Source organism: Sodiomyces alcalophilus (assembly GCF_042370955.1).
Source record: "Sodiomyces alcalophilus JCM 7366 unplaced genomic scaffold ACRALscaffold_2, whole genome shotgun sequence".
Lineage (NCBI taxonomy): Eukaryota > Fungi > Ascomycota > Sordariomycetes > Glomerellales > Plectosphaerellaceae > Sodiomyces > Sodiomyces alcalophilus.
The window spans coordinates 5103357-5128160 of NW_027263533.1; the positions used below are offsets into that span (position 1 = coordinate 5103357).

A 24804-nucleotide genomic window follows, 5' to 3' on the forward strand; every position below is an offset into this window, starting at 1 on the left:
ACAGACCCCAAGGCAATAAGGATCGTAGAGCAGGAAGATCTTTATTTAACGTAAAATATTCTATAGAGTACCTATAGTAGAAACAGTACGTTGATGTTAATACTCTTAATTTATTAAATAATATAAAATTATATTCAACCGTGTGCTTAAAGAAAGAAGGCCGCTCACAACGTACTAAGTATGTACCTATAGGTATATGTACACGTGTACATAGAGATATACCGACGGCCGAGTACGAAACAACGTATTCGTATAGACCCTTCCCAGTCCTAGGGCCTTACTTTGCCACCCTAAAGTACAACGTTGTATACATCTGACATGGTTGTAAGGTATAATGTACAAGACTCTATTGGTACTCGGCAGCAGCCTACAACATACAGCAGCGCTAGTGTGCCGCTTCCGGACACCGAGATACAGCGTGCATATTCGGAAACTGATGCGCAGGATGCAATAAAATGTCTCTAATATTAATCAGTAGAAACGAAGGGGGGGTGCACGTTGCACATACAACGCATGCTGCCGTTGGAATAAACTTGAGTTGCCGAATCCTACGGCTTGCGCCGTGGCTAGCGCCTACATTGGACTGGGTCACGGGGGGTACAGCGTACGAAGTACATATGGATGACTGTATCTACGTACTAAGTACGTGTACGTTGTAAGTATGTATATTGTACTTTGTATTGAGCTGGTATGTTGCATACGTTACGTTGTACAAGTACAACGAATCCATTCAGCACCCAAACTCATTCCTCCCGTGCGGTCCGTACGTGGTACCCGCCCCCCGCCCCCTTTTCTCCTATTCCCACCCCACCCCCACAGCCGTATAAATAGCCCCAGATAGAATGCGACATTACAACGTACTCTAAGTCTGTCCATTCTTCTTGATCAGACCCGCCAACCCGCCAGTCAGATACTCGCCATATGAAACAGCCGGGTTCTCCTCCTCCGCCTTGCCTTCGGAGCCGGGGTGCCAGGGCTTCACGGTATCCTCCCAGCCGAGATTGACGAAAAACGGCAAGGATTGGCGCTCGGCGTTGACCCATTTGACGCGGTGGATGGGCGCAGGGTAGTAGTCGTGGGTGATGTGGGCCATGTAGGTGCCGCAGTTGACGAGGAAAGCCGAATCGTCGGCCTCGATGTCCTGCCACCCCTGCGGCGTCTTGACCTGCAGGTTCTGCACGTCGGATTGGTACAGGACCGTGATGAGGGAGACGTCCTCGTGCCACTCGAAGCTGAGCTTCTCGCCATCATCGGCGATCTTGATGGCGGGGATGGGGTAGTCCTCGATGTAAGGGTAGCGGATCAGCACCACGGACGAGAGGGTGGTGTCGCGGCGGAAGTGGCGCGTGAAAAAGTCCTCCTCCTTGCCCAGGGCCAGGGCGTACCCGCGCAGCAGCGCCTCGGACACGCCAAAGACATCCCAGTAGTGCTTCTCGGCAAAGGGGCGGAACTCGGGGTGTCTCTTCTCGTCGGGCCACACGTTCACCTCGTGCATGGGGGTCGGGTTGGCGATGCGGGGGTGGTCCGGGGTGAACGAGGGGTTGAGGTAGCAGAAGGACTCGACGGCCTTCTTGCCCGGAATCGACAGGTAGTAGCCAGAGCGGACCTGCGACTGGTGTTCCTTGTTATAGGCGCGAATGGCAAGCTCCCATTTCTCGTCGTCGGTGATCTCCTGGTGAAACTTGGCCGTGTTTCTGGAGAGCCCCGGCAGGTCGACGCCGTGGTTGACGGCGTAGAAGAATCCTGTGCCCCGCGAGACCTCGTCGATCTGCTTGGCCACCCGGAGCTTTGCCTCCTTGTCGTCTCCAAAGAGGGGAGAGACGTCAATCCGGGGGACGTTGGCTACAGGAACAGAACCCATTGTGGGAGAGAGGCGGTAAAGAGTGAGTGTGTGTGTATAGAGGTGTTGAATGCCGTGCCAGGAAGAGGAAGAAAAGGTGTATGGCAGACAGTGAAGACTGTTTTTCGAAAGAATAGGGGTAATGTAATAGAGGTTGGAAAGTGATGGACAAAGCAAAGGGTGATGGGCACCAGGTCCGGTCGATCAAATAGTGCATTAAATACACGAATCTTCAGCGCTGTCCCTAAATCTCTCTCACTGCATCGTCCAGATTTGGCATCTGGCTTGCCACTGGGATCTCCCCCTCCTCGTCCTCCCCCTCCTCCCACTCTCCCACTCTCCTACTCTTCTCCCACTCCACCTCCCCTCCCCCTCTCGATCTCGGGTGGCATTCATGGCAAACCACAAGCACTTAGCGATGTACAACAGAGAAACGTTGATATCTTGGGACCGACATAGACACCCCATATCCCCTCAACTGCCAGTGCTGGAACTCGGAGCCATGCCGCCGCCAGAAAGCGCGTTCACATGGGGCCATAGGCTCATGTGAAGGGCTAGAACTGCCCCTCCTTGACGTACATCGTAGACCCAGCCGCAAGGTTACATTTCCCTGCCGCGCTGATGGGCAACGTAGGGGTTGATAGGCCATGATCCCATCGCCCCTATCCCGTGTCTCCAGGACCCAATATCCAACTCCATACTTTCCTTTCCAAGAATCGGCTGCCGCCTGCACATCCCTTCTCCGCTTCAGTCTCTGCATCTGGATATCGAATAATGGCGCGACTATAGTACGACATGGGTATGTACGTGACGTACGCTGTGCGTCGTGTCGTAAGCGATGTTTCCAGAGAACCGGCAGCATCCAGTCAGAGTCACAGATGCACTCTAGAGCAGCATACGCTGCAGTCGCGATCCATGGAACCCCTCTCCTGGAAACGGGACATGGGCCATATGCTTGAACGTGGCCGAAGCCGGACCTAGAGCCGGCCGGGATCCGGGATCTAACGCAGTGAGCATGCTCGAGGGGGCCCCCTTGCCGCGTTTTGGTCAGACGTCTCGCGGATATTCTATTCCCTATTCTTTTGCCTTCTCCCTGTTCGTTATGCCCTCGACTTCTGTAGCACTATAAGACGTATGCAGAACGAGAATTGATCAAGAAAAAAAGACACCCCTGTCACCATTGTCGTCCATTGACTTGAAGGACTGAACAATCCGCGTCTTGCTTGCTCACTTACCTCCCATTCCCCCCCCTCTCATCCGGCTTTTGAGCCCCTTCTTTCCCATCGTACAACGAAAAAGACATGGAGCACTCCAAGACGAACGGACTAAACGGAACAAACGGTGCTTCTGTCAACAGGTAAGCTCAAGTAACGGTGGATGATCTTTTCCCTTTCCGAAAAAAAGCAAAGATGCGACGTTGGAATAAGAAGCATGATTACTGATGTTACCACCCCCTATCCACAGTCCACCCCACAAACAAAATGACGCCTTACAGGATCCCAAAGGCATCATCCACGGCAAACACGCCGAAGCAGAAAGCACCCCACTGCCCGTCCCAGACTGCTGGATTGGTCCCGCGGCCCTGGAACGGTGGAAGGAGGCGGTTCCCAGCTTCCCAGAACGATGTGATCTCAGTGGCCTGAGTCTGCAGCCGGTGTCGTACCAGCTGGCGTCCACCGGAGTGTCAGTGAGCCAGAGCAACGGGTCCGACGCCGATGTCTCGGCCCAGACGCCCACGCGGTGCTCTACCGTCGTCCTCTCGGATGACCTCATCCCTTCCCTGGACAGTGTCTGCTCCCAGAGGAATCTGGATGCCAAGTCCCTGGTGCTTTTTGCCGTGCATCAGATGCTCAAGGGCCACGGAAACGGCTCCCACACTGTCGTCGCAGCACTCGTCTCACAAGCTCGGCAACCCGATTCGCCAACGACACCGTTCCTGGTGGTCCCCTCTGTCGCGGAACATGGGGAGAACCAGACGGTCGACTCGGCCTTATCCCAACTCGGATCCTTGGACTCTCAGGGCGAGAAGCCCCTGGTCCCCGTGGCGACGGGCGACCTTGTCAAGTCCGAACTCGTCGATTTCATGGTCGTGTTTGACGACAGCGACTCTGCATCGCTTCCCAGCGATCCCTCCTTCCCCCTGGTCCTCCGCGTAGGGCTCGGGGACAGCCAGTGGACGTTTTCCCTGCGATACCCCCCCAGCCTCTTCGACGAGCCCGTCATCGACAGCTTCCTCGGCTCGCTCCGCACCCTGCTAGCCGCCACCCTGGAGCCCTCCCTACCGCTGGCGGACATTGAGCTCCTCCCGGCCGAGCAGGTCGCCCAGCTGGACGAGTGGAACAACACGGACGGCGACTACCCAGCGGATAAGAGACTGCACCACTTGTTCGAGGACGTGGCCGCGCGTCGTGGCGACGACGTGGCCCTCCTCTTCGGCCCAAAACGCGTCACCTACAAGACGCTCAACGCGCGGGCGAACCGGCTGGCGCGCCATCTTTCCGGCACCATGGGCATCGAGCCGGAGCAGCTCGTCGGCTTGTTCCTCGACAAGAGCGACAAGATGGTCACCACCATCCTGGGCGTGTGGAAGTCCGGCGCCGCTCACGTGCCCATCGACCCGGCCTATCCGGACGACCGCGTGCGGTTCGTGCTGGACGATACCCAGGTCCGCGTCGTGATTGCCAGCGAGAGGCACGTCGCTCGGTTGCGGGACCAGATCGCCGAGGGCCGCGATCTCCGCATCGTTGCCATTGAGCCTCTGATGGAATCCCTCGAGCTGCAGAGGGCCCAGGAACAGGATGCGCAGCAGCCCGCCTCGTCCGAGAACCTGACCCATCTGCCCCTCCACAGCAAACAGCTCGCATACGTCACTTATACCTCTGGCACCACGGGGTTCCCCAAGGGCATCCGCAAGGAACATACCAGCGTGGTCAACAGCATCACGGACCTCGCCGCGCGGTACGGCGTCGCCGGACAAGAGGACGAGGTGGTGATGCTCTTCTCGGCTTACGTCTTCGAGCCCTTTGTCCGTCAGATGCTCATGGCCCTGACGACGGGGAACCAGCTCGCCATTATCGGCGACGACGAAAAGTTCGACCCCGACGTCTTGATCCCGTTTATCCAGAAGCACAAGGTCACCTACATCAACGGGACGGCGTCGGTGTTGCAGGAGTACGATTTCACCGCGTGTCCTTCTCTCAAGCGCATGATCCTCGTCGGTGAGAACCTGACGGAGGCGCGGTACGAGGCCCTCCGGCGTCGGTTCAAGGCCCGCATCCTGAACGAATACGGCTTCACCGAGTCGGCCTTCGTCACGGCCCTCAACATCTTCGAGCCGACGTCCCAGCGGAAAGATACCAGCCTCGGCCGGCCTGTGCGCAACGTCAAGTGCTACGTCCTGGACGCCAACCTCAAGAGGGTGCCCATCGGCGTCACGGGCGAGCTTCACATCGGCGGCCTGGGCATTTCCAAGGGGTACCTGAACCGGGAGGACCTCACCCGGGAAAAGTTCATCCCCAACCGCTACCAGACGGCCAAGGAGCGCGAGCTGGGCCTCAACGCCCTGATGTACAAGACGGGCGATCTGGCGCGCTGGCTGCCCAACGGCGAGGTCGAGTACCTGGGCCGGGCCGATTTCCAGATCAAGCTGCGCGGTATCCGTATCGAGCCGGGCGAGATCGAGTCGACGCTGGCCATGTACCCCGGTGGCCGTGTCCGGACCAGCATCGTCGTGTCGAAGAAGCTGATCGGCCAGGGGGGCCAGGAGACGGACCAGGACCATCTCGTGGGGTACTTTGTGTGCGACGAGCAGTCGCTGGACGAGAACGACCTGCTCATGTTCCTCGAGACCAAGCTGCCCCGCTACATGATCCCTACCAGGCTGGTGCAGCTTGACCAGATCCCCGTCACCATCAACGGCAAGGCCGATCTCCGTGCCCTTCCGGCCGTCGAGGCGGCGCCGTCGCCGTCGTCTGCGGCGGCTGCTGAACCGGCGGACCAGAGGACGAGGACCGAGCTCGAGAACCGGCTGGCCGGCATCTGGGCCGACGTGTTGTTGATTCCGGCCGGGGGGATCGGGCTCGCGTCCAACTTTTTCCGCCTCGGCGGCCACAGTATCGCCTGTATCCAGCTGATCGCCCGGGTGAGGCAGCAGCTGGGCCGGACTATCACCCTCGAGGAGGTCTTCCGGGCGAAGACGCTGCAGGAGATGGCCGAGCTGCTGGAGAGCAAGCCGTCTACGGAGCCTGTCGCGAACGGCATCACCAACGGTGTGAACGGTCACGGCGACAGCCGCAACTACCTGGCCAACAGCCTGCAGCAAGGGTTCGTTTACCATTCGCTCAAGACGGACCGGTCCAACGCCGCCTACATCATGCAGTCCCTCCTCCACTACCAGGTGGCCCTGGACGAGGCGCGTTATCAGGCCGCCTGGGAGAGGGTGCAACGGCAGCACCCGGCCCTGCGGCTGCGCTTCACGTGGGAAGCCGAGGTGATGCAGGTCATCAACCCAGACCCCATGGCCACTTGGCAGGTATTCGACTGGCGGGACATCCGAGACGAAGCGGCGCGGCAGAAGATGCTGGACGAGACGCAAAACGACGACCATACGCGTGCCTACCGTCTCGACGAGGGTCCCCTGATCCGACTGTACCTCTTCCTCTTGCCGGACGAGAGATCCAAGTGCCTGTTCAGCTGTCACCACGCCATCCTGGACGGATGGAGTCTGCCGTTGCTCTTCGAGTACGTCCACCAGGCCTACCTCGACCTGGCGGACGGGGCGATCCAAAGCGCCGATGAGGTCGAGGAGGACATGACCTACCTCCAGGGCCAGCAGTACCTCCAGGCCCACCGAGACGACCACTTGGGCTTCTGGGCCGAGCAGACCAGCATGATCGAGGAGCGGTGCGACATGAACTCGCTCCTCAACGAAGCCAGCCGCTACAAGGTGCCCCTGGCCAACTACGACCAGATCAAGGAGCAGAGGCAGCAGTCCATCGACCTCCCCTGGGGCAAGTCCCTGAGCCTCGACGCAAAGCAAGAACTCGACAGCCGGGGCATCACGCTCCATTCCGTCTTGCAGCTGGTCTGGCATCTCGTCCTCCATTCGTACGGAGGCGGCACCCATACCATCACCGGCACCACCATCTCGGGTCGTCACCTGCCGGTGGACGGCATCGAGCATGCCGTCGGCCTGTTCATCAACACGCTGCCCCTGATTTACGACCACGTCCATTGCAGGGACATGACGGCGCTGGAGGCCATCGCCCACGTGCAGGGCCAGGTCAACGCGATGAACTCCAGGGGCAACGTCGAGCTGGGACGTCTGCAGCAGGATGACCTGAAGCACGGCCTCTTCGACTCGCTGTTCGTCCTGGAGAACTACCCCAACCTGGACACGTCGCGGCGCGACCTACACCGCGAGAGGCTCCAGTACACGGTCCAGGGCGGCTCGGAGAAGCTCAGCTACCCGCTGGCGGTCATTGCGCAGGAAGACTTGGACGGGAACGACCGGTGCTCCTTTACCCTCTGCTACGCCAGCGAGCTGTTCGCCGACGAGTCGATCGAGGGCCTGCTGCAAACGGTCCGCGACACCTTCCGCGCCATCACGGAGAACATGCACGCGCCGATCCGCAGCCTCGAGTTGATCTCTTCGAGCCAGATCACCCTCCTCGACAAGTGGAACGCCACCGACGCCGAGTACCCCAGCGCCACGCTGCACGCCGTGTTCGAGGCCGAGGTGCAGCAGAAGCCCGACAAGATCGCCGTGGTGTACGAGGACGTCCGGCTGACGTACAGGGAGCTCAACAGCCGCGCCAATGCGCTGGCGTACCATCTCCTCCGCGAGGCGCCTTCGCTGCGGCCCAACAAGCTGGTGGCCCTGGTCATGGACAAGAGCGAGCACATGATCACGAGCATCCTCGCCGTGTGGAAGACGGGGTCGGCCTACGTGCCCATCGACCCGAGGTATCCCGACCAGCGCATCCAGTATCTCATCGAAGACACCGCCTCCTTGGCCGTCATCGCGGACCCTCCTCACCTGGACCGCCTGCGTGCCCTCACCAAGGGCCAGCTGCCCCTGATCCCGTCCGACCTCGCCCCTCGCCTGCCGCCGAGCCCCGTGCATCCGGTGTCGAGCTGCACGCCCGCCGACCTCGCCTACATTATGTACACCTCCGGCACGACGGGCCTCCCCAAGGGCGTCATGATCGAGCACCACGGCGTTGTGAACCTGGCCACGTCGCTGGCCCGCATCTTCGGACTACGGGATACCGACGACGAAGTGATCCTCTCCTTTTCCAACTACGTGTTTGACCACTTTGTCGAGCAAATGACCGACGCTCTGCTGAACGGCCAGACCCTCGTGGTCCTCAACGACGAGATGCGCGGCGACAAGGAGAGGCTGTACAAGTACATGGAGACGAACCGCGTCACGTACCTCTCGGGCACGCCGTCCGTCATCTCCATGTACGAGTTTGACCGGTTCCACGCCCATCTCCGACGGATCGACTGCGTTGGCGAGGCCTTTAGCGAGCCCGTCTTTGACAAGATCCGCGAGACGTTCCCGGGGCTCGTCATCAACGGGTACGGGCCGACCGAAGTCTCCATCACCACCCACAAGCGCCTGTACCCCTTCCCGGAGCGGAGGACGGACAAGAGTATCGGCAAGCAGGTGGACAACAGCCGGAGCTACGTGCTGAACGACGACATGAAGCGCGTCCCCATCGGGGCCGTGGGCGAGCTGTTCCTCGGCGGCGACGGCGTGGGCCGCGGGTACCACAACCGTCCCGACCTGGCGTCGGAGCGGTTCCCGCCTAACCCGTTCCAGACGGAGCAGGAGAAGCGGGAGGGCCGGAACGCGCGCATGTACAGGACGGGCGACCTGGTGCGGTGGATCCAGACCCCCGACGGCGAGGGCGAGGTCGAGTACCTCGGCCGGAACGATTTCCAGGTCAAGATTCGCGGGCAGCGGATCGAGCTCGGCGAGATTGAGGCCGTCCTGTCGTCGTACCCGGAGGTCGAGCAGTCGGTGGTCATCGCCAAGGACCGCGAGAGCGACGGGCAAAAGTACCTCGTCGGCTACTTTGTCTCGGCCGCGCCCCTCTCGGGCCAGATGATCCGGCGCTTCATGCACACCAAGCTGCCGGATTACATGGTGCCGGCGCAGCTGGTGCCGCTGGACGAGATTCCCGTGACGGTCAGCGGCAAGCTCAACGCCCGGGCACTCCCGGACCCCGGCGAGTTTGTGGAGGAGGACAAGGTGGCGCCGCGGACCGAGGCGGAGCGGACCCTCGCCGAGATTTGGTCCGAGCTGCTCGGCATTCCCCTGGCCGGCATCGGAATCTACAACAGCTTCTTCAGTCTCGGCGGCGACAGTCTCAAGAGCACCAGGCTCTCCTTTGCGGCCACCAAGGCGTTTGGCGTGTCGGTGAGTGTTAGTGATTTGTTCAGCCACCCGACCATCGAGGCCCTGGCGCATCTCATCACCAAGGGCAAGGACAAGTCGGTCGACGGCGCGGCGGCGGGAGGGGTCCGGAAGGACGATTCGGTCGAGTATATCCCCGTGTCGCCGGCCCAGGAGAGACTGGTTTTCATCCACGAGTTTGACCAGAGCGAGAACGACCATGCCTACAACATCTCGCTCCAGCTGAAGCTCCGCGACGGTGTGTCTCTCGAGGCGCTGGAGAAGGCCTTCCGGGATGTCGTCGCTCGCCACGAGGCGCTCCGGACCTTGATCGTCAGGCCGACGCTTAGCCAGAGACACTGCCAGAAGATCCTCGAGGCGGAGGAAGCCCAGCGGCTGTTCCAGGTCGAGGTGCTTCGCCTGGATTCCGAGAGCCGGATGCACGACAAGATGGCCGAGACGGTCGAGCATGCCTTTGCCCTTGACAGCGATGTCCCTATTCACGTGCGCCTATACCAGGTCTCCGAGTCGACCTCGTCGTACGCCAGCATCGTCTTCCACCACCTTGCATTCGACGCCTGGTCGTGGGACATCTTCGAGAGGGACCTCGGCGAGTTCTACGCCGTGCACATGGGCCACAAGACGGCCGCCAGCCTGCCGGTCCTCCGCGTCCAGTACAAGGAGTACGCCCTGGAGCACCGGAAGACGCTGCGGGACGACCAGCGCCGCCGCGAGCTGGCCGACTACTGGCTCCGCAAGCTCAGCGACCTGGAGCCCTCGTACCTTGTCACCGACAGGCCCCGGCCGTCCCAGTTCGACTACACCGGCCACGACCTCGACGTTTGCATCGACGAGGACATCACCAGCAAGCTGAGGGCGCTGGCCAAGGCCGAGGGCACCAGCCTGTACACCGTCGTCATCACGGCCTACTTCCTGCTCCTCAACGTCTACACCAACCAGCGGGACGTCACCGTGGGCATCCCCGTGGCCCACCGCACCCACGCCGATTTCGAGTCGGTGGTCGGCTTCTTCGTCAACCTGCTCCCCCTGCGCGTGAACATGGTCGACTCGGACATGCACGGGCTGATCCAGGCGGTGCACAAGGAGTTTTTGGATGCCCAGGTCCATAAAGACCTGCCGTTCCAGGACATCACCAAGCTTTTGCACGTGCAGCACGACCCGAGCCGACATCCCGTGGTGCAGACCGTCTTCAACTGGGAGTCGGTGCTTTCCGACGCGTCCAACGCCGACGGTCCTCTTGTCCAGGAATATGTTCCCCCGTCTGCTCTGCCGTCCGTGGCCAAGTTTGACCTCAATGCCACGGTCCGGGAGAGCACGTCGTCGCTCAAGATCAACTTCAACTATGCCACCAGCCTCTTCGATGCCGAGACCATTCAGGGGTTCCTGGATACGTTCCACCACCTCCTTCGACGAATGGCGCACAGCACCCCTGAGACGATGCTCTCGGAGCTCTCGAGCCAGGAACAAGTGCAGCAAGTCAACGGCGTGGCGCCATCCACCAACGGCGAATCGTGCCAGACCCTCGGCCAGCTGTTCGAAGCCCAAGTCGCCGCCGCACCTGATCGTATCGCCCTCGCAGACGGCACTACCAGGCTGTCCTACTCTGAAACCAACGCCCGCGCAAACACCCTGGCCGTCTGGATGTCCTCTCTCGGCATTGGGCCAGGTGATCGCGTTGCCCTGCTCCTCGACAAGAGCATCGACATGGTGGTCATCATCCTGGCGGTCTGGAAGGTCGGCGCCGCCTACGTCCCTATGGACCCGAGCTACCCCCGGCAGAGAATCGAGTACATCTTGCAGCATGCCGGCGCTCGACTGCTGATCACATCGACGGAGCATGCCCAGGGACTGGAGATTCCCGCCAGCGTGTCCACGCTGGCCATGGACGACCCGCAGACCATCGAGGCGCTCGAGACACAGGAGAAGCGAGACGTTACCGCCCCGGCGCAGGATCCCTCCGACCTGGCGTACATCATCTACACGTCCGGAACCACGGGCAAACCAAAGGGCGTCCTGGTGGAACAGAAGAGCGTGGTGCAGTTCCGCAACGCCGTGGTCGACCGGTATTTCGGCGCATCCAACGGGTCCCACGCCGTCCTCTTCGTGTCCAACTACGTCTTTGACTTTTCCATCGAGCAGTTCGCCCTCAGCTTCCTCAGCGGCAACAAGCTCGTGTTCCCGCCCGAGGAGGGTCTGACGCACGAGGCATTCTACGCCATCGCCGACGCCGAACAGCTGACCTACCTCAGCGGGACGCCCTCCGTGCTGCAGCAGATCCAGCTCTCCCGCCTGCCTCACCTCCGCATGGTCACCGCCGCTGGCGAGGAGTTCCACGTGAGCCAGTTCGAGGCCATGCGCGCCGGGTTCGACGGTCCTATTAATAACGCCTACGGTGTTACCGAGACCACCGTGTACAACATTGTCACGACCTTTACGGGCGATGCGCCGTTTACCAAGGCGCTGCAGGACGACCTCCCCGGGACGCACGTCTACGTCCTCAATGACCGGCAGGAGCGCGTGCCCCTGAATGCCGTGGGCGAGCTTTACCTCGGCGGCGAGTGCTTGGCACGGGGCTACCTCAACCAGGACGACCTGACGAGAGAACGGTTCATCCCGAACCCCTTCCAGTCGGGCCAGCTGCTCTACAAGACGGGCGACATTGTGCGGTTCCGCGGAAACCGGCATCTCGAGTTCCTGGGCCGACGCGATCAGCAGGTCAAGTTGCGCGGGTTCCGCATCGAGCTCTCCGAGGTGCGCGACGCCATGCTGGCCATCCCGGGCGTCAAGGAGGCCGCCGTGGTCCCCCGGTTCGATCGCGACGACCCGGCGTCTCGCGTCATCAGCTCGCTGTCGTGCTACTTCACCGTCCAGGACGGCGAGTCGCATACCCCGTCGGACATTCGGGACCGTCTGCGCGACAGCATCCCGCCGTACATGATTCCGAGCCAGATCCACCGTCTGGAAGGATCGCTCCCCGTGACGGTCAACGGCAAGCTCGACGTCAAGCAGCTCGCCATGACGGAGGAGGCCAGCCCGGCGTCCCACGTCGGGCCGCGGAACGAACTCGAGGTCAAGATGTGCCAGCTGTGGGCGTCCACCCTGGGCGTCGACGAGTGCGGCATCGACGACGACCTCTTTGCGCGGGGCGGCGACAGCATCTCGTCGTTGCGGCTGGTGGGCGACATCTACCGGGTCCTGGAGCGCAGGGTCACCGTCAAGGACATTTACCTCCACCGGACGGTGCGGAGCTTGTGCGAGAACGTGCTGGGGGTCAAGGAGACGATCAAGGAGACCAACGGAGTGGTTGCGCAGGCCGAGCAGGGCGTTGTCGAGGGCGACGCGCCGCTGCTTCCCATCCAGCGCTGGTTCCTGGCCAAGCCGCTGCAGCGTCCCGGGTACTGGAACCACTGCTTCACGATGCGCACGCCGGGTCTTTCGGTCGACAAGCTGCGCGCGTCCCTGAAGCTGCTGCAGGAGCGACATGACGTGATGCGAATGAGGCTGAAGCGTGGTGAGGACGGCGGGGAGTTTGTCCAGACGTTCCCCCTGGATTGTCCCGCTCCCACGCTGGAGGAGATGGACGTCGCGAGCTTCAAGGACCGGAACGACATTGTCCGGGCCCTCTCGGACCTCCAGTCCAAGTTCGACCTAGAGCAAGGACCGCTATATGCCGTCGCCTACCTCCACGGCTACGAGGACGGCTCGGCGCGCGTCTGGTTCGCGCTGCACCACCTCCTCGTCGACACGGTCAGCTGGAACATTCTCCTCGCGGACCTGCAGACGCTCTACAACGGCAACGATCCCGGTCCGAAGACCGGCAGCGTCAAGCAGTGGGCGCTGGCGGTCGAAGACTACGCCATGCCGCTCTCCGAGCGGGCGTACTGGAACGCCACCCGGGCCAAGGTCGCCCAGAGCCCGCTGACCCTGCCGACCACGCTCGGCGACGCGACGACTTTCGAGAAGAGGCTTTCGGAACAGGACACGGCGTCCCTCCGCCAGAGCTGCGTGGCCCTCAACGCCGGCATGCACGACATCCTCCTCACGGCGGTGGGCAGCGCGATGCAAAAGGTCCTGGGCGACAAGGCGCCGACCGTCGTCACCGTCGAAGGCCACGGGCGCGAGGACACGAGCGGATCCTCCTCGATGGACGTGAGCCGCACGGTTGGCTGGTTCACGAGCATGTACCCCTTTGAGATCCCCAAGGTGGTGGATCCCGCGCAGGGCGTGGTCGACGTCAAGCTGGCGATGGAAAAGGTGCCGAACAACGGCGTCGGCTACGGTCTCGCGTACGGGTACCTCGGCCAGGGCGCCCTCCCGGGGGTGAGCGTCAACTACCTCGGCCGTCTGGATCAGGGAGGCCGGCCGAGAGCGGGAGAGTGGGACCTCGCCCTCGGAAAAGACGAGTTCCCGCACGGGCTGTGCACGGCGGCCGAGGACGCGGGGCGCAGTTCGTCGTCGGTGGTGGATTTCACCTTTGCGGTCGTGGACGGGCAGTTGTCCATCGACATGAGCTGCGCGCGGGAGTTTGGCGCATCCGCGTCGGAGCTCATCGGCGCCGTGGAGCAGACGCTCGGCGCGCTCGTCGAGGCCACCGCAAACCCCGACTTCCAGGCGCCGGCGCCGTCGGACCCGGACCTGGACTTTACGCCGTACTTTGTGTTCGAGGGCGCGTCGCGCAAGGGGGCGCCGCTGTTCCTCCTCCCGCCGGGCGAGGGCGGCGCGGAGAGCTACTTCCACAACCTGGTGCAGGGCCTCCCGCACCGCAACCTGGTGGTGTTCAACAACCACTACCGCGAGAAGAAGACGCTGCGCACCATGGAGGAGCTGGCGACGTACTACCTGGCGCACATCCGGTCGTTCCAGCCCGAGGGGCCGTACCACATCCTCGGGTGGAGCTTCGGCGGTATCCTGGCGCTCGAGGCGGCCAAGCGACTGACGTCGACGGGCGAGCGCGTGGCCACGCTGGCGCTGATTGATCCGTACTTTGACATTCCGGCGGCCACCAGGGCCATTGGGCATGAGGGGGGGTCCATCTTGGATCCCATCTACGATGTGTACCAGCCGGCGCCCGAGAGCTTCAAGACGGTCCGCGAGGGTACCGACAGGGTGATTCTGTTCAAGGCGACCGAGACCAATGATCAGGACGGGACGCCGACCAAGATGAAGCTGTTCCGCTGGTACGCTGCGTCGGCGCTGAACAATCTGGATGTGTATGTGGACCGGGATGCGGTGGAGGTGGTTCCGCTGAAGGGGACTCACTTTACGTGGGTTCATGTGTCGGAGCAAGTGCGCTCCATGTGTGCGCGGCTGGAGGAGTGAGCGGCAGGGTGGAGTTGTGAATAGTATCATGGTTTTGTTATGACGGTTGGGAGTTGAGGAGTTCATGTTTTGAAAGGAGTCAGTAACACTGGGTTCGTTCTCACATTCATGATATCGAGGCAATATAAGTGATTTCTTCCTAGTCCACTTGTTAGAACCATCTCTTTTGCCGGTGAGCACATGTCGACTTACCATCCTCGCCGATCCTGCTGGAACTCTGACAGCTCACATTGACAAATTTCGAACATGTCCAGGTTGCCATCTCACCTTGGATTCATCGTCAAAACTCCACCAGCCACTGCCGCCGTTCCTCTCAATCCTCTCCCTCGCCTCCCACGACCGTTCCATGTAGTCTCGGTGCCGCGCAATGTCTTCCTCGTCCTCCGGCGCATCGACCCAGCGCCCCGTATCCCCCCACGGCTCCTCGAAGATGCCGGCCTCTTCCAAGCGCGACCGGTCCCACATGACATACCCCCACTTGCGCAGAGTCTGGCGGTCTTCTAGGTAGACCCAATTCGTCCAGCTTTCTTCCCGGTAGGCCCATCGCCAGGCATCGGACGGGCCGGGGTCGGGATCGGCGAAGAACGGCTGCTTCAGGCTGATGGGTTCGGTCTCGGGTGTCAGGTCCTCGAGGGTGACGTCGTCGTAGCCTTCGCAGATGTCTTGCAGGCCTTCGTAGAGGAAACAATCGTTGAGTGGCGGGTGGAAGGGGAAGTATAGCAGCCGGCGGCGTTCCTCGTATGTCTTTGCCAGGGCGATTTGATGCAGCTTCGCCAGGCCGAGGGAGAGGATATGCTGGATGGCCGGCAAGTCCATTCTGTTGCCAAACTCGGTACGCGATGCGCCCCAGGCAACGTCGTGCTCTGCGACGTCATTGAAGGCTGTTTTCTTTCCCGTGAGCATTCGCGAGTACACGCAGTGGAGCGCATCTGGGAACTCACCTGGTTGAACGATGCGCACGAGAAAGTCGTAAATACAGCCAAGCTGCTCATGCTCCCAGGGCGCAAAATGCACAAAGAAGAGCTGGTGCTGGTCTATGTAGATCAAGGGCGGCTCCTCTTCTTCCGATGCGCGGAAGAGGTTGCAGTATATTTCGAACCTGTACAATGCGCGCTCGACGCGACATCTCTCCTGGCGCGTCACGCCCGTGGTCGAGCGGCTCAGGGGCTGCTGGGCAAAGGCTTCCCTGATGAACATGTCGGCCAGGGCCTCGACATTGGTATGGAACCGGCCCACTTCAAGCGCGTCCTCTAGACACAGAAACTCGGGCGGCGGCATCCTCTCGAAGAGGAATTCCTCGACAAAGATCATGACGTTGTCCTGGCTGTCGGGATCCATGTCATGCGGCGTCAACATGGAGGATTCGAATGCGATCAGGGCTTCGGGCGTCACGCCGGGATCGATCTCGTTGAACAGCACGCGCGTCGTGATGGACTCTTCTGCGCCGAGGAAGGCGGAATAGAAGAGCGGACACGACAGCGCGGCTGCTTGCAGCGATGCGGCGTCTGGTAGCTCGGAGAGGATCATTTGCACGAGCTCGACCGACAGTCCTTCGATGGGACTGCCGGAGGCGCCGTCTTGCTTCATGGCGGTGGTAATGGGTGTTTTGTTTTGTTTTGTTTTGTTTTTGTGTTTTGCGATGCTGTCGGGAATGAAAAGGGAAAAAAAGAAGAGGGTCGGTCCGCAGGGCACGGGCAACTGATAACCGCCAGTTTGGCTAAGCCACATCAAGATAAAGTAAAGCCATTGGCACGCACCACTTGGTAAGATACGATCCAAAATGGGAATACCATATAATACGTGAATACTCAAAACTACGTCCACCCCCGTCGCCTCGCAGACCGGTGATGCCGCTGAAATACCCCCAACGCCGTCATCACCGCCATAATGGCCCACCGCTCGCCCAGCAGCCCCGAATTCCCCGTGCCAAAGAACCCAAACCGCAGCACCTTGCTATGGCTCAACAGCGACGCCGTCTCCGCCACCGCCGCCACCACCTCGAACCCGTCGCTCCCCGTCGTCGCGATGCGCCTCGCCCACTCGTCCCGCCCGCTCCCCGCCGGCGGCCCGTCCACCATCCGCACCAGCTTCCACCCGTACCCCGCTCCGCCCAGGCTCGCCACCGCGTCGCCCCGGCTCACGCGCCACTCGAACGGTTCCATCGGCACCCGCCCCCCGCTGCTGCCGATGCCCGTCTCGATGGAAAACTCGAATTTGACCCGCGGAAACTCGAGGACCGTGTCCAGCGCCACCACGGGCGGGGCGCCGGGGAACGTCGATGGCGGGAGCCGCACGAGGAGGCTCTGGTGCTGGCCGAACGACGGGGGGTCCTCGAGCGTGGCGAGCGGAGGGTGCGCCATGGTCGGCCCCGAGTGGAGGATGAGCTGCAGGTTGTAACCGACGTCGCCGCGGATTTCGAGGGCGTAGATGGGTTTGGACGGATGTTCGCCGAGGATCATGTCGTTGCTAAACGGGAGGCGGTAGACGTTGAAGGCGGGAGGGAACTGGCGCGGGATGGGGGAATACTTTCCGGCTTGTGGGTTCGGAGTGGGGTGTGGTTGGGCTGAGGAGGAAGAGGACGATGTCGCCCGGCTGTACTCATTCTGGTAGGCAGGGTATGGCGAGTGTCTTCTGGCATTTGCGGGTGCTAGGGTCGGGTTCGTTTGGAGGGACGGCGGTGATGATTCTGCGCGGGCATGGTGCGACGGTGGGCGCAGTCGCGACGGCGTTGGTTGGGGAGACGAAGGTCCGGGGATGGGTCGTAAGGGAGCGTGGTTTGAAGACCCCACGGCCTCTTCGTAAGACGGGGGCGGCTCATCGGGAGGAGCAGTGCTCACTATGGGCGGAATAGATGCCATGGTGGTGGTGGCGGTGGTGGTGGTGGTGGGAGAAGATGGTCCAGAGCTCATCATGACGGGCTGAGATGATGCTTATTGCGCTACGAAGTAGCCCCACTTTTTCGAGTCTTATCGTCAAAGTACATCATTCAGATGTGTACAACGTAGGTACTTCTTCTACGTTTGTTTTCCCCTTTTCCCCCCTATAGTTCCGCAGAGACTCTATCTCTGTATTAGGTAGAGACCCGTTATTCCGACTGTACCACTTGGTTATTCCGACTGTAGTTCACACATATATAGATAGACCCTTCGGAATACCAATACAGTACTTCGTAGCTACGGTCTCCAACGTTCTTTGATAAGTTGATCAATTTGATCGCTCGGATCAATTGCGTTGTATTAATGGATAAGCTCATCAGTTCGATCGAAGCTAATAGCAGCAGTGCCTCTTCCTCTTCCACGTCCAGGTGCGTCCACATCCACGCCGCCCACGCCCACGCCCACGGCTATCTTATTCCTATGATAAGATAACGAACGCGCCGCCTCCTATTCCGTAGATTGACGACGTAGATTGACGACGTAGATTGACGACGTAAATTAAAGATATAGATCGATAAGGTAGTAGGAAGATTGGGTCTGATTGGAACTACAGTCGGAATAACCAAATGGTACAGTCGGAATAACGGGCCTCATTAGGTATTCGCATGTACACTGGTGTATTCGATGAACACACCGTTTTCGGTACGTACAGTGTCTCTTTCGTTCTGACACATGAAGTGGTGCCTGCCGTCAGTGCCGTGGCAGAGAATACGTACCGCGTCCTGATTACTCATCGTCAATCCTGCCACAGTGTGTATACAGTCCGAACACTGACCTTTCACTGTCGTATCTTCTCGTCGTCACCGTCACTCTTAATTCTTTCCTCCTACATCCTCACCATCTCCTCTGGTACGAACACCCATCTCCACGTCCTTGCTATCACGTCTGGTCCGCCTGCTAACCATTCTCCAGTCTCGTCTACATCTCCACAAGATTGGTCGTCCAGTCTTCTGTTGTTCATCCAGGGTCCTGTGGTGACTGGTGATGAGTCTCCCGGCCTCAGATCGATGAACTGCACAAGAACCAAAGAAGCAGCACAGTTGCCGCGTCTTCATTGTCTGCCATTGCGTCTATTCGTCCTCGTCCTCGTCCCTCCTCGTCCCTCCTCGTCTCGCAACTCAACATGACTTGCGTCTGTCATGGTGCTCAACGTTCATTCCCTTGGTAGTCGCCTCGTCTTCGTCTCTGACATTCTGCATCTCACCATCTTACCTTTACCACCGGAAGTCTCGCCGTTGAATGACCACAAGGGTTGATTTACACTTTGCGCCGACTTCGATTCCATTGCCTCCAAGTCAAGCCCACCGCTTCTCGTCAGCCGACCGGCCAGTGAACGCCATGGAACGCCGAACGCCATCGACTAGACCTTCCAGGTCCCAACTGCTGCCGACTTTCCCCTGTCCGTTTCTTCATCTCGCATCTCGTATTCAACGCTGATGTCTTTCGTTTCGTGGCCCTGCTCCTGGTTTCGTCTCACCCTGCATCATCTCACCCTATCGACTGTTCCAGCCGTCCTTCATCCGAATTATCACCTGCTGGGATGGAGGGAGGTTGGGGAAGACTGGCTCAGCCTTACCTCCCTCGGCGCTTCTGCCTATCTACATCGCCGTAACGCGATACTCCTTTCGTCGCTCTAGCAGCAAACCGTAAACCGTCGGAAATCTTCCCCTTCCCACAGTACCGAGTACGTACTCTCGGCGCCTTGTCGAGCCACCTGTGATGGTGATCACCACAACACAGCGTTGCCGCCATCTACTCGCCGTCTGTCTTTGTCAGAAACCGGCCGCTCACCAAACGCACTGCAACCAAAATCATTACCCAATGCCAATGAGCTCATTATCCTTTGACCTTTGATCGAGATTACCGCCCAAAGTCGACCCAAGTCATCCAGTCTCACCACAGCCAATCTCACGTCCAGCATTCTCAAGCAACTACTTTTACTTTTATTATTGTTATTTTATTTTTATTTTGTTGTGCTGTCACCGGCGCACCAGTGCTGAAACCTGTTCGCACACCGAGAGAGACACCGACAGTGTTTACAACGCTGGGCTCATTGGAGGTTGGACGTCCCGTCCCATCGACACAGACCTACTGTCACCGAGGAGTAAAGAGTCCAGAAACACTCCTCTTCATCCTCAGCTCGCGCAACTACATGATGAGCCTCGCGTCATACGTCATCTCGAGACCCAGCCCACCCACCGTCTGATCAATCCAACCTCGTCCATACATACGAATAGCCTGGAAGGACTACGGGAACTCTCATCCTACTTCGCACTCTCCCCGCAGAGCCTCACTAAATCGCTTGGCAGGGCTGGGGAGATGCTCCTCAACCTTCTCGAAGGGGGCGAATCATCACCCAACCCCATCCCCAACCCCCTTTTTTGCGATGGGGGCCCAGAAAGGTAAATGCAAACCGTATCGTCCCATCCCCTTGGTCCTCTGGGCATTTCCTCCGTCCGCGGATACTCTTGACAGACAGCATGTAGCCTCATACATGATACAGTTGTGTCCAGCCACTGTACATCGCGAGACCTCTGGTCTATCATCGGTCCGATCACCACGAGAATCGCCAAGAGCAATCAGGGTCCTCGCTGCTCCTATGGACCTTGATGAGCAGCTCCATGCGTGCCTAGTCAATGTTCCCCAGACATGCTTACTTTCGTCTGTTCCTCCCGGCACTATTACCAGCGCAATCTTATCCAATTCGACCGAGTCTCCCAGCCTTCTCCGTTCATCTCTCACCTCCATCATCTCCAAGACCCGCATAATGAGCTGATTGTCACCCCAACAAAATGCGCGGTCTATGGTGAAGATGGATCATCAGAGTTGGGCCGGCCGATGCAATCGCTGAGATGAGCCGAGGGAGAGTGTCCACCTCCATCTCCGTAGTGTCTATCCAGGACACCCGTGTGGTTGTTGGCAGTCTTCACTGAAAGTCGGTCAGCCTACCATGGCTAGCAAAGCGGCATCACTCCGGGTATAAGAACCCCCGACATCTTTGCTCTCATGTCCCGGGAAGACTCTCCTACCTGGCAAGGACACCAACTCAAGAGGCCTCTTCCATCGTCGGGAAGCCCAGTCATCCTTCCACCACTTCTCCCTTCTTTTTCTCCGTGTTCTCTTTTGGGTCCCCACAGTCTGGTCATCGTGATAAGCGACGCTCGCTCGTGCTTTTCACTTGGTCAAGATGAAGACCGTCGTTGTTCTCTCCGTCCTCGCCGTGGCGCTCGGCGCCCCCGCCACCGGAAAGCCCGGTGAGGAGACCAAGTCCGTCCCCCAGCGCGCCCAGACTGCCACCCCGGCCATCAGCAAGCCCAAGGTCATGATGCCTTCCAAGCGCGACGGGTCGTCTTGCTACGGCAGCCACTGCCACGACTCCTACTACTACTACAGCTACGACTACTGCCACGACCATAGCTGCTCGTACAAGCGGGATGCCGAGGCCGACCCCCAGGCGCCCACCCTCCCCCACCCTCCCGTGGGCAAGCCCCAGCTCAAGGACCCCGAGAAGCGTGACGCCGACCCCTCCCACCACAACAGCCACTCGTATGACTACTACTACGACTACTCCTACGACTACTACTACAACCACAACAAGCACGACCATCACGACAAGCACGACCATCACGACAAGCACGACCATCACCACAAGCACGACCATCACGACAAGCACAAGCATCACCACAAGCGCGACGAGGCCGAGCTAGCTGCCGAGGCCCAGGAGGCCGATCTGGCCGCCGAGGCCCAGGAGGCCAATCTGGCCGCCGAGTCCCAGGAGGCCGACCAGGCTGCCGAGACGGCCGACCAGGACCAGCAGTCGGAGGCCCAGTGGTGGCGCTGGCGCTACCGCTACCCCTGGTGGCGCCGTCCCTGGTGGCGCTACCCCTGGCGCGGCGCCGGCAACCCCCAGGGCCTGAGCAAGCGTCAGGCCGAGGAGCTCGGCGAAGCCAACCCGGCCGTGGCCAATGAGCTCGCCACGTCCCAGCTCGCCGAGGAAAACGAAATGGCACGCCTGGCCCAGCTGGCCGAGCTGGCCGAGATGGCCGAGCTGGCCGAGCAGGACCAGCAGGCCGAGTCCGACGAGGCCCGGCAGTGGCGTGGCGGAGACCGCTGGCGCTGGCGTTACCCCTACGGCCGACCCTACGGCCGACCCTGGGGTGGCGACCGCCGGGGTGGGCGCCGCAACCCTGGCGCCGTGAGCAGGCGTCAGAATGACGACGACGACGACGATGCCACCCAGGCAATCGAGGCCACCGAGGCCAACGAGGCTGACCAGGCTACCGAGGCCACCGAGGCCACCGAGGCCGACCAGGCAATCGAGGCTACCGAGGCCGACCAGGCAATCGAGGCTACCGAGGCCGACCAGGCCACGGCCAACGAGCTCGCCACGGCCGAGCTCGCCGAGGCCAACGAAATGGCACGCCTGGCCCAGATGGCCGAACTGGCCGAGATGGCCGAGATGGCCGAGGCCGATGATGCCCAGTGGCGCGGTGGTGACCGCTGGCGCTGGCGCTACCCCCACGGCGGCGGCGGCCGTCGCCCTTGGGGCCACGGTGGCGGTCGCGGCCGACCCTGGCGAGGCGGCCGGGAAGCCAAGCGGTCCGAGGCCGACTCGGCGGGGTGCTATGGCAGCTCGTGCAGCAGCGACTATTCCTACTCGTCGTACAGCTACTACGACTGCTACTACTACGGCCACTGCGGCTACTAAACGGGACTCTTGTCACGTCTGCTGAGTGTCTGCTGTCATGAGAGTATGATGGCCGTAACGGGTTGGTATCCTCGACCTGCCTAGATTGGGTTTGCGTGTTGTGGGAAGGGAGAATGATAAAAAGGGACAAGAAGAAGAAAAACAAGAAAAAAAAAAAAGAAAAGGCCGAACACACAATATGATCCTCACTAATAGCCATTTAGATTGGAAACCACAACACTTTACACAGAAGTATGCCGTCAACTTCTTGTTCGAGGGCGGACCCCTTTTCTTTTCTTTGGCTTTCCGTTTCCTTTTCTAGACTTAGCTTTCAGTCTTTACCGAGAATATACAACGTGTCGAAAGCATCTGTCCATGGTTCCTCATAGGTTTTCGCGATATGTGTGCCCCGAGTTAAACTCTTCCCTTACCTACCTTGCAAAGTCCCCGATGAACGAATCCGGAACGTGTCGGTGGATGCGGTGCCGGGGCCGGAGGAGATCCACTTTTTTGGTTTCCCGCTCCGATCCCCGGACTTGATTCGGCCCATGGACCCCACCCGGAAAGCGGCCACCGACCTAGCCTCGACGTCGAAATCGTTTCCGCGCTCCTTGCTAGATGGGCTGCTGTGTTTAGCGAACTGTCGGACTTTTCATCTATAGCGTGACGTGATGTCATGATCTACCGACGCATGACACTCCTCGCCCTTCACCCTCGCACTACATCAGAGCTAGCGCCGGAACGAGTCAGCGTCGCGACTGACAGGTACGCTGTATATTTACAGGTACGACGCTTCGACGAGGAAGCCAACGGTCATGGCCGAGTGGCGCTTGATGGAGTCCCAGTCGATGGTTTCGTATGCCTAACAAAAAGTCAGCAAGTAACATCGAATGTCAACTGGTCAAGTCCAGAGTGTCTTACATCGCGGCTGCTGTGGATGTTGGGATTCATCGTCTTAGACGGCTCGGCGGCGAGGTAGGCGGCAGCTTTGTAGAGTGGTCAGCCAAAGCGTCATTCTTGGTACTTTGGCAAGGAAACAAAGCAATAATAATAATAAAAAGACAAAAAGGAAACAGGGCAACCTACGGAATCCCGCAGCCCTGGCACTCGCGTGGTCAGAGCATCCGTACCCGCAACGCGACTCGGAAACATTCAGACCCGTGACCTCCTGGGCAACAAGCTTCACGTAGTCCGTCAGGCCCGCGTCGACATAGTCGGTGTAGAGGGTCGGCCGTCCGCCGGGGGAGTAGCCCGTCATATCCTGGTTGAGGAAGGCCAGGACGGTGGCGCCCTGGGCGCGGTAGGCGCGGAAGACGTCCTGCGAGCCGAGCAGACCGCCCTCCTCGCCGGCGTACCAGTGGAACTCGATGGTGTTCTGGGGCTCGAAGCCGGCCTCGACGAGGATGCGGAGGGCCTCGAGGAGGTTCGTTGAGGCGGAGCCGTTGTCGTCGGCCCCCGGGGCGCGGGCGGTCGGTGAGCCGGCGGTGGAGTCGAAGTGCGAGCCGACGATGACTGAGTAAGAAGGGGGTCAGATGGCCTGTCTTGAACTCAAGGGGTATAAGGTATAAGAGAACTCACTCTTGTTGGTGCTTGCACCCGGAATGCGAGCAATGACGGATGGTTGGTTGAAGCTGTGCTTGAACGTCTCGACGGTGATGGCAGGGTTGGCCGAGGTGATGTTTTGGACCAGGTTGAACAACCAGGTAGCGGCCTCGGTTCCGTAGGTTGCCTGGTAGTGGCGGTTATGGAAACTGACGAGCATTCTCGGTCAATAGCTGCAGCCTTACGAGAAAGACAGAGGGAAATGGGTGTGGGGCGACTAGGGCAAAAAAGGTCGGACCTACTCGGTCAGCGTCTTAAGCCAGGTCTGGGGCCCGTCGTTGGAAACACGGGCGATGAGTGCATTGGCTTCTTCCACATGCGTCAAAGAACTGGGATAAGCATCCTGGCGAGCCTGAAGGGCGGAGGCAGATGGGAGGGCAGAGAAGCCGGTGAGGATATCCTCATCTTGGAGGTCAGTAATGTCGATAAAGTTGAGCCTCTGGCCCGGCTTGACGAGTTTGGCCTTTTCCTCTTCGGAGAGCCATCTCCCCGGGTCCTCTTCCGAGGTCTTGATGAGGCGCTTTTCGAAGGCGTCGATGGGCCGGGAATTGTTGGTTGGAGCAGCCGAGACGAGCTGGGCGGCCGCAGCGAAGAGGGCGAGAGTAGACTGAAGGTGCATGATGGTAGCACGAGATGCTGGTCGTAATTTGAAGGAATGATGTTTACAAGAAGGGATTGAGAAGATAGGCCGGCTGATAGAGTGGCATTGATGGAAAGATTCTAGTTGAACAGCCATGTCGCGTCCATATATACAAACGCCCAGAGGCGGACAGCAACTCCTGAATCATGGGCTAGAGCTAAGGGAACGGGAATCCCGGTGGGGTGGCATCGATACCTTTACCGACATAGTCTAGGACGAGGGTGACCTACTTATCAGGAGGAAGACGAGATTAAGCTTCCCGAGGCAACGGCGAGAAATAGGACGGGAAAGGGGAGACTGAGGGGGAGTAGAGGACGCAAAATTCAACAGCGAGCCACCAACAGGGCAGGACGAAGA

The 24804-nt window shown here is 60.0% G+C and overlaps 5 protein-coding genes across 5 annotated transcripts; 2 read left to right on the plus strand and 3 right to left on the minus strand.

Annotated features, from left to right (window-relative positions):
• Positions 1 to 621: 621 nt before the first annotated feature.
• On the minus strand, positions 622 to 2023 carry ACRALDRAFT_1062006 (uncharacterized protein). The gene has a single exon (XM_071016513.1). The coding sequence runs from the start codon at positions 1859 to 1861 to the stop codon at positions 863 to 865; it is 999 nt and encodes a 332-aa protein (XP_070877910.1). The 5' UTR covers positions 1862 to 2023; the 3' UTR covers positions 622 to 862.
• On the plus strand, positions 1911 to 14625 carry ACRALDRAFT_2017779 (uncharacterized protein; the record flags this gene model as incomplete). The annotated part of the gene is made up of 13 exons (XM_071019903.1): positions 1911 to 1951; positions 2020 to 2051; positions 2077 to 2386; positions 2427 to 2439; positions 2485 to 2639; positions 2677 to 2705; positions 2730 to 2801; positions 2865 to 2893; positions 2962 to 3022; positions 3110 to 3197; positions 3305 to 9575; positions 9609 to 14578; positions 14607 to 14625. 13 exons carry the CDS (start codon positions 1911 to 1913, stop codon positions 14623 to 14625), a joined length of 12090 nt encoding a protein of 4029 aa, XP_070877911.1.
• Positions 14626 to 16317: 1692 nt separating this feature from the next.
• On the minus strand, positions 16318 to 17451 carry ACRALDRAFT_1062007 (uncharacterized protein). The gene has a single exon (XM_071016514.1). It carries the CDS (start codon positions 17438 to 17440, stop codon positions 16397 to 16399), a length of 1044 nt encoding a protein of 347 aa, XP_070877912.1. The 5' UTR covers positions 17441 to 17451; the 3' UTR covers positions 16318 to 16396.
• Positions 17452 to 20705: 3254 nt separating this feature from the next.
• ACRALDRAFT_1062008 (uncharacterized protein) lies at positions 20706 to 22226 on the plus strand (the record flags this gene model as incomplete). The annotated part of the gene is made up of 2 exons (XM_071016515.1): positions 20706 to 21476; positions 21540 to 22226. 2 exons carry the CDS (start codon positions 20706 to 20708, stop codon positions 22224 to 22226), a joined length of 1458 nt encoding a protein of 485 aa, XP_070877913.1.
• A 757-nt stretch (positions 22227 to 22983) lies between these two features.
• On the minus strand, positions 22984 to 24426 carry ACRALDRAFT_2099863 (uncharacterized protein; the record flags this gene model as incomplete). The annotated part of the gene is made up of 5 exons (XM_071022975.1): positions 22984 to 23067; positions 23127 to 23191; positions 23292 to 23717; positions 23784 to 23956; positions 24050 to 24426. The coding sequence occupies 5 exons, from the start codon at positions 24424 to 24426 to the stop codon at positions 22984 to 22986; spliced, it is 1125 nt and encodes a 374-aa protein (XP_070877914.1).
• Positions 24427 to 24804: the final 378 nt, after the last annotated feature.